This window comes from Galendromus occidentalis, unplaced genomic scaffold (assembly GCF_000255335.2).
Source record: "Galendromus occidentalis unplaced genomic scaffold, Mocc_1.1 scf7180000075629, whole genome shotgun sequence".
Classification (NCBI taxonomy): Eukaryota; Metazoa; Arthropoda; class Arachnida; order Mesostigmata; family Phytoseiidae; genus Galendromus; species Galendromus occidentalis.
The window spans coordinates 369200-377726 of NW_003803619.1; the positions used below are offsets into that span (position 1 = coordinate 369200).

The 8527-nt window shown below is 51.6% G+C and overlaps 2 protein-coding genes across 2 annotated transcripts; one reads left to right on the plus strand and one right to left on the minus strand.

Moving 5' to 3' along the window:
* Nucleotides 1–5851: 5851 nt before the first annotated feature.
* On the plus strand, nucleotides 5852–6448 carry LOC100899948 (transcription factor SOX-14-like). Its single transcript, XM_003737898.2, has one exon. The coding sequence runs from the start codon at nucleotides 5870–5872 to the stop codon at nucleotides 6446–6448; it is 579 nt and encodes a 192-aa protein (XP_003737946.2). The 5' UTR covers nucleotides 5852–5869.
* Nucleotides 6449–7396: 948 nt separating this feature from the next.
* On the minus strand, nucleotides 7397–8527 carry LOC100900091 (uncharacterized). Its single transcript, XM_029112400.1, has 3 exons — nucleotides 8208–8527; nucleotides 7772–8041; nucleotides 7397–7599 (listed from the first exon to the last, which is right to left on the minus strand). Exons 2-3 carry the CDS (start codon nucleotides 7956–7958, stop codon nucleotides 7397–7399), a joined length of 390 nt encoding a protein of 129 aa, XP_028968233.1. The 5' UTR covers nucleotides 7959–8041; nucleotides 8208–8527.

An 8527-nucleotide genomic window follows, 5' to 3' on the forward strand; every position in this document is an offset into this window, starting at 1 on the left:
CCGGCTCTCCAGCCCAAGACATCTTGCATCTGCCTCTGACATGCCTGCAAAGATGCGTAGCAAGCTTCGCGCCTGCCGAGGATACCGGAACACCGTCCGCCAGAATTCCATGAGACAGCCCCCATGGACTGTGAAGAGTCTCCACGGGAGCCTCCGGTGTGACTTCTGATCGAACTTCTGGGTATACGGGAAATTCCGATCCTCCGCGGAGTTGTCGCGGGCTGCATGGACCGCAAGGAGTTCGGGAATAACTTGACCAGGAATCGAAGCGAATTCCTCTCAAGACAAGTTCGGTTTCGAATCAAGAGCGAGCAACTTCCGTCTCTTTCGCCGAGCGCAGCGGCGGTTGGTCGAGTTCTTCCTCTACGAGCTTAGCGCAGCGCATGTGCAGATCTGGTTGAGGGCAGAGAGCTTGGGCGGCGACGGAGGCAGCCCAGATGGCCTGCATTGTTAGGGGTACAATACAAGCATGGAACCACCGAAGGGCCGCGAAGGTCCGCTCAAGATCGCGGACCCCTCTAAAGTTAGACTTCGCCGCTGCCAGATACCATCGGCCGTCCGCGCTCGGACCGAACAGTCTCGAACAATTCGCGATGGCATTAAATTATAAATTGAATCTGAGGTTAATCACTTCCGAGAGACCGGGACTGATGAGTGACTCGAGGGAATAATGAACTCTCTGCTTGCCGCTAAAGCAGAAATCGAACTTCGGAGCGCCGCGGCGTTCCTCGCTTCCAGCCGTGGACGCCAAGTGTTCACCCTTCCGGAAGGCCGACAGAGTCAAGTTCTTGAGAAGTATTGTTGTCAAGTCTCCAGTGCTCTCAGTACTCCGAAGTTTACTCCGTGTTTTTGTCCCCGCCGAGGACTTTACAACAAGTCGTTTCTTGAACACACAATCGTAAAGTTTAATAAAACTGCGTTTGAACACCGCTACCGGGTCCGCTCACTCCACTGAAAGTAGTGAAGTAGAAATCAAGCGTGCTATACCACCGACACGGAGATACTAGCTAGTAACGATGGAGTTTCAGTGCGCGAAAGCAGACAGTCAACAGAATGTGTGCTAATAAACTTGCGCTGCTGGAGGGCATTGTTGCTTGGACAATAGAGCTTCCCTGTCGCATTGAAGTCTCGTCACCTCGGCAAAGATTCACTTAAGATGTTGAGACCTGGATCTGACTGACCAACGTAACTTAACGAACCGAATCACAAACAATGTCACGCTGCATCTTCGAGATTACACGATGCTCGCGATTTTGATCGTTCGAGGCAGCTCCATGGGACGGCCCGCGATCGCGCACCGACTTCTGAAAACGTCCCGGAGAAATCATTGGTCGCGTCGGCGAAGAACGAGCCCGCGACCCGCCACGTTTTGCCGTGTTGCCAGTTCTACAAGCAGTTTACTCCCAGTGTAGAGAACTGTCAGTGCAGCTCATCCCGAAACTCCAGGTTCCGGGCTCGATAAGGATCGCCGGTGCAAACGAAAACGCCAGCTTCCCAGTGCATAGGTTCCGTGGTTCCACTTGTCCGTGACTGTCTTGTTCACTGAATCGGAGAAATATCCGTCCGCAATTCTGAGAGCAAGAAAGTGGACAGAGCCGCCGTTGGATGGACGCTTGCACGGACAGTCAGGAAGACGAGCAGCCGCCAGACGAGCGAGTCCGCTTTTCGTTCCTCCGGCACGAATTTCGACCTGCGAGAGCAGAAACGGAATGAAGCTCTCGATGAAGACGTGTCCAATCAGATGCGACTCAGTTGGACTCCACTAATGGTCGTCCGCACACCCTCGGGCTGGAATAGATCGCATCGAGAGGAAGGCTCGCCATAAATTTGTCACACAAGAGCCGAGGAGATCGTAGATATGCGACCATTGTCCGACGGCCCGAAAGAGTCAGGTCGGTCTCCATTGGAGGACATCGTACCGTTCGGAAGCCTCAGATGGAACGCTGGCAACTTAGAAACAGCTTTCACGAAGATTTCCCTATACGCGATTACCCCTCAGAATCCCATCGGAGTTCGAACTCTCGCAGAATGCGGCGTGACTCAATACGGGCTGCTCTTAATGCGTCTCTCGCGAGGGCGACAATCCGTTCGCGATGGTTTCTGATGATAAAGACTCTGGTCGGCGTCGTTGTTCTTGTGAGTGTATGTGGACATATGAGTACACATTCCACTCATACCGAACTACGCTAAGCTGAGAGCTCGTGAAACAGAATGCTCGTCACCTCACGGAACCACGACCGAGATAGAATCTCGCTCCCGCTGGGGATCGGTCAACGTGTAGGCGTAACTTCCCCGAATGCCATCATTCAGTCGCTCGTTGTCTTGCCGAGAAGTTTCACGTGTTAAATACGCTCTAATTCCCCCTTAATGACCGAGGGCTAATAATGACTGATTCGGAATGCCCCGAGACAATTATTCCATCAACCTCGTATCAATATCAGCGACATGCAAAGCAATACCTCGTGCCGGTCCAAATCGTTTGAGGCCATCATCGGCCTGATGAATTCCACCTATCGTCCTCGCCAGGGCTTTTTTCATCATCACATGATCTCGCCCATGGTCGTTCGGTGGGAGCTTCGCATTCCGGAACGGAATTCCGTCCATGCAGAGCACGGCTACCTCGATACTTTACGTTCAAAGAAAAACGACCGAGTCTCTTCCCAGCGGGTTCCCTCTGTCCTGGTGCCGTATCAGAAATTCTGAACTATCACCTGTGAGCGCCGAAAACGGACGATTTGCGTCGAACTTTTCGATGTCAGATTGATTGAAGGCTTCAAACGAGCAGAAAAAAACTCGCTGGACTCGGGAGACGCGCCGGGACGCTCACACAGTCCATTCGTGAAGCTCAGAACCATCGAAGAGTTCCTACGCGGAGAGAACGCCTCGATAGTTCTGAACTCGTTCGATTTCTAACACACGCAGATCAAGGCAGAAATGGTTCTTCATCTAATGATGCTTACAAATCGATACGGTCAAGCCAACGAACTGCCATGGATTTCTGATCTTCTCATGCATACTGGGGCGCATGGAACCGAACGCATGTACCGCGGTCTAGGAACAGACGTCGCAGCGAGAAACCGTTCCGTACGGCAGAAGTCACAGACCGGCCAATCGTGTCATTAAGGACGTCTATCCGATGTTTCGAGATTTGTTTTGACTAGGCGGAAGTTTCGCCTCGAAGACGTCTTGACAGGTAACACTCTTCTATCATGTTCCCATAGAAGATAGAGTGTTAACGGATTTGTGCCATCTGTGTGGTCGCTCGTACTCCACTCTGACTGAGAGTCGGGATCGCTGGTGTAATTTTGTTGTCAAACAAATATTGACACTCTCTTCTGCTCCGGGTGGCCGTAGCTTCGACAGCTGAGTGTCTTCGGAACGTTGTATGTACGATGTGTGTACAGTAGCCGTGACCGAAAGCCACTAAAACATCAAGAATGAAAGACGCTTCGAGAATGGATTTGACTGGACAGAACTAGGCTCGCTTGAAGATTTTGACCAGTCACTATTCATTGCGCGCGTCAGCTCTGAGGAGCTCCATCGTGACACTCATTCGGGATTTAGCTCGGACGTGAGGACTTGTCCACATCTGCCCTCGACGATGCGGAAGGAATCCTCTTCTGATCAGCCCAGTCCTTCAGACTGCAAAGCCGTAGACGTTCCAACGAGGATGAGCATTCGCTCAAAGATACTCGCCGTTCGATTCAGTCAAACGGCTGCGCTCCTCGACGACTAAGGTCGACCTGTAGGCCGGCCGTCGATCCGTTTGCCCGCTGTGTGACGGGCTGGACCGCGGGGCAATCCGTTCCAAGAAGGTTCCCTGACCGTAGACCTAATGTCGCCATGGGTGAATCGCAATCGGTGTCCGACAGGTGGATTCAGGGGAAACTTTCCGACAGGTTCATCGTTCGGCGAATTAGGTAAATCTAATCACATCCTCATGCGAAGAGCTCGGACAATTCAGGAGTGGGACATTTGATTAGAGTCTGCCCAATAACTAATATGGCCAGCTCGATATGGGCTTTGCGATCTTCGAACGCAACGGAAAAGGGAGCGAACGAGGCTGAAGAATTAGATGATCGAAAGCGCACAATGATCAGAATTCATTCTCGTTGAGCTAAGCTGCATACACACTAAGGTGACGGAGGATTCCGCAACAATGATGCGTTCTTCTGGTCCATTATTATCAGAGGTCAATGAGCGGGCAGTGGAGCGAATAAAGATCCGAGTCCACACTCCAGAGCCTGTAAACATACAATTGTCGGAGCTTTCTCTTCAGATACAATGCGATGTCCTCAAAGATTTAATCGAGTTATTGTGTGCCGTCGGCCAAGGAGTCAGAATATGGGCGAGAGCCGACACAAATTCGTAGGGTATTAGGTAATTGATGCGACGAGACCAAATTCAAGACCGGCGGACACATTGAACCCGCTCCGGAGCGGGACAATTTGCCCTCCTTCGCAGAAATCTCTCTCCGATATTCGTCTGAGAAGCGGGCGGATAGAAGAAGGCAGACTGAAAACCCCATCACGGATGTGAAGATTCCTGAATAGCCAGGGAGAATGAAGTGGTTTCCGATGTGAGGGCCTGACGCAACCGTAATATGTCTTGCTTTAACCGCTCCGCTCAACGGAATCAACCTACAGCAAACCGCCACAACTGGAGAATTTCTTCGGCCTGTCATGCAGGATTACATCCGATTCCTCGCCGCCAGGCACCAATAACCTGGACGTCGCAGTGGAACGATCGAGATCTCTTAAGACTGCATCTCGTTGCGATGGGCAGCGAAGCTTTGCTTTTGGGAGATCAACCTCGGAATCTGACAATGAGTGGAGATCGCGCTCTGCGCCTTCGTCGTCTTCTCAGGAGCGCCGAACATTCGGAAGCGAGCTCGAGCAAAGCCGGATATGCGTCGGCAGAATGCGCAACATTCGAGAAATCCGGGACAGCGCTCGAATGTGCCCTACCGCCTCGTTGATGGACGTCCGGAGGAACACGACCGACGATATGAACCCCCGTTCCGTATCCCGCGCGACTGATCATCGTTTGCCATTCTAATTTATTGAGGAGAGGGAATCCATGAATCCATCCAAATTGTTTCCCCTTCGATTTGGACTCGGATCCATTCCTTCACTCTCTGTCCTAACAGGTTCAACGATCCACTCTTCTGTTGCTTCAGAAGAAGTCGGGCACCAACTCTACGCGGCTAGAGCCTGGTGCCTCTTCGGCCAACTATTCATAATAGGACTTCGCGTAGGGAGCGGCCACTGAGGTTCGAGACTCCGCCCATTCAGAAGTTCTGGAGAGACCAAAAAAGGGACATATAGCGAAGAACGAGCTCTGCCGATCTCCAGTTCAAAGGTTACACTCTTTGTCCGCTGTCGGCTCTCTGAAGCTCCGTTCTTCGTTTCACCGAAGCAAGTGCCGCGATCCTGACATGATGATGTCATCCATGCAGATGCCCATGGGCCTTATGAACTCCATGCAGAGGAACTTCATCGGTCAGATGGCACCTCAGATGAACGCACAGATGGGTGCCTACCCTTCGCACATGCAGCAGTTCCAGGCAGCTGCTGTCGCCGCGGGTCAACACGCTGTCATGCAGTACCATCCGTCGAGCGGTTCGCAGAACGCCATGCAATCGATGGCCGCCAAGATGCCTCCGAAGTTCCCCGTTCCGACGCAGAGTTCGGATCCCCCGGCGGAAGCCGAACTGCTCAGCACCGCATCCGCTATTGTCCACTCGCCGGAGTACTCGGAAGACAGCACTCCCGTGTCGCCCGCAGTAAGTACCACGACAGGTACCGCTTCTCCATCAAGCCAGTTCGTGGGCTCCTCCAGACGGGGCCCCGATCACATCCGACGACCCATGAACGCCTTCATGGTCTGGTCCCGAGCCCAGCGCAGGAAAATCGCACTCGAGAACCCGAAGATGCACAACAGCGAGATATCGAGGAGACTCGGCGGTGAGTGGAAAGCCCTCCCGAACGAGGAGAGGAAACCTTTCATCGACGAAGCGAAGCGACTTCGCGAGCAGCACATGCGCGACCATCCCGAGTACAAGTACCGTCCTCGACGGAAACCGAAGCCCGCGTCGCCGGCCATGTCCCCCGTAGCGCCTCCGACAACGATGGGTCAGAGCTTCGCGTCATCGCTCAACTATCCCCAGCTGAAGGATAAAGAGGTCAACTATCCTTTCCAACTTCCGTACATGGGATACATGGGAGCTCAGAATTCCCCGCAGCCTGTTCGAACTCCCGAGTCCGCATATTCTTCTTGCGATGACCTGCCGAAGGAGTCCTCGGTCTCCCCGCCCCCGCTGTCGGGACCCCAGTTCAGGGAGCAGAAAGTCGACCCTTCGCTGTACCAGTTTTACCAGCAGAATTTGCCCATGGGCTACGGCTATCCCATGGGGGGCATGTACCCGTCGTACGACTACACCGCCTGAAAATGTTCCTACGAACGAGCTGACTCATGTCGAAAATCTTGTTAGAGCAATAGCCGGCGTTGCCTTCGATTTCTTCCTGCGAAACGTACTTCAATGTATATAACATCAAACTGTAAATAATCTTGTCACGCTGTCGATATTTATTGATGATGATGAATGATGACCCAAGGATGAACAATCAAATGAATAAATAATAACTTGTTTCCTATTGAATTAATGAATGTCTGAATCACTATTCCCTCTGATTGCTCAGTGGATATTGAAAGCGGAACAGGATAGCTCGCGGCGATAGAAGCGTGATGGCGAGCTGTGAGGGTCGGAGGAAACTCCTAATTGTGAGGCGATTGCGAAATCGAGGGACGGGATCATAATTTAAGCCTAAAGAATCTACGTCTACCGGAGAAGCTCCAACTGAATTTCCCCACCTGCATGACTTAGATCGTGGCGCATCGGTTTATTCATGTAACAATCTCATGCGCTTACAGTGACTCCATTCGAAGTGTCAATAACCAAGTGCTCAAAAACAGCAGCTCCCAAGCGAGGAGCGTCTCACTCACTCGCCCAATCGAACGTATCTACATCAAGGCTACTCGACGCAGTCGAAGCTCCCTGATGCGATCAACGCAGCCGTGCGTGGCAGCATTTGATTCGTAGCAAAATTAAAGAAAAAGAGCTGTCGTTAAGGAAAGTTTCTCTAGGATAAAAGCACTCGATTCGTCTCAAGATCATCGGGCGGCATCCTCGTTCGTCTTTCATAGGCCCTCTGAACGGGTGGGGATGGAATGACTCCGGGAGCGAACTCTCCTTTGCGTCACAGCTTTTTGAAAAATATATAGTATACCAGTTGTGGTCACATGAATTTGATTTGAGGTAGCTTTCGAGTAGGTGGTGACACCTACAATACGCGGAGATATTCACCGACTTTGTTTGTGGCAAAGAGGACGCTTCTCAATTAGTAAAGTTTTGTTTGACTGCCGCGCTGTACGGCGGCGGTTGGTCCTGGGGGTGGTATTGTGGACGAAATCCTGGCACAGCGGTGTGAGTCGGTGGCATAGAAGTTGGAGGAGAGTGAACCGGTGCCATAGAGGGATGTGCGGAAGGATGTTGCAGGTGGACAACAGTCGTGTGCTCAGGAGTAGCGATCACTGTTCCTGAAAGACAGTAGCCGATCAGTGGATGGAGATTGGGAGTCGAGACACGATGGCGAGTCGACAACAGTAAGTAGTAAAGACAGATATGAATATGAATGATCATTAGGCTCAAAGAGACCGTTTAGGATCGCATATTTACTCTCGGCATGCGGAAACGGTGGCCCGAAATTACCTTTAACGAATTTCGTTGTGCAACACAAGGCGTAGAGACCCATTAGAGCGACGACAATGAACAAAATGTAGGCGATAGTGGTGAGGGCCTTGAGGTTTGTAACCCATCCAACAATGAAGCACACCAGGGCCACAACGAAAAGCACCGTGGAGCCACTGAGTTTCTGAGCCCACGTAGAACCAGGCATGGCTCTTGGAAGCACTACGACGTCCACAATGAGGCAGAGACGATCCGGTGTCTCTCCAAGAATTTGGATACTAGACGGCGAACCTGTAATCAGAGAAAATCAGATGTCGGATCAGTTTCCATTCGGAGCTTGTCTCCGGATATGTGTTCGGGAACCTGGTTGAACGCGCTCCTCGCCACCCGCCGTTACATGGATAATGAATAATAATTCACCCATAGAATAAAATCGCAATGTCTGTCTGTCACCGACCCAATTTTCGGCGCTCTTCTCCCCCGAACAGTCTTCAGACTTTCTTCAATCGATGTCCAATGACCTCAGTGAGGTCAAGATGAACTTTTCAAGCTTCTTAGACGCATGCTTCCCGCAAGATTCACGTGTGTCTTCAGCTAATCCTACTTCTTTGGCAAATGTAAAGACTCATCACTACGATGTCATCACAGCTGTAGGTACTTTCGAAGAGCTTTCTGGGGTATCCATCAACTGCCTCTTGGATGAAATATCTTGACGATGGACCTCCTTGAAACCACCCTCCTGTCGGGAGTCGAATCTCCTCACATCGCTCCATCCAT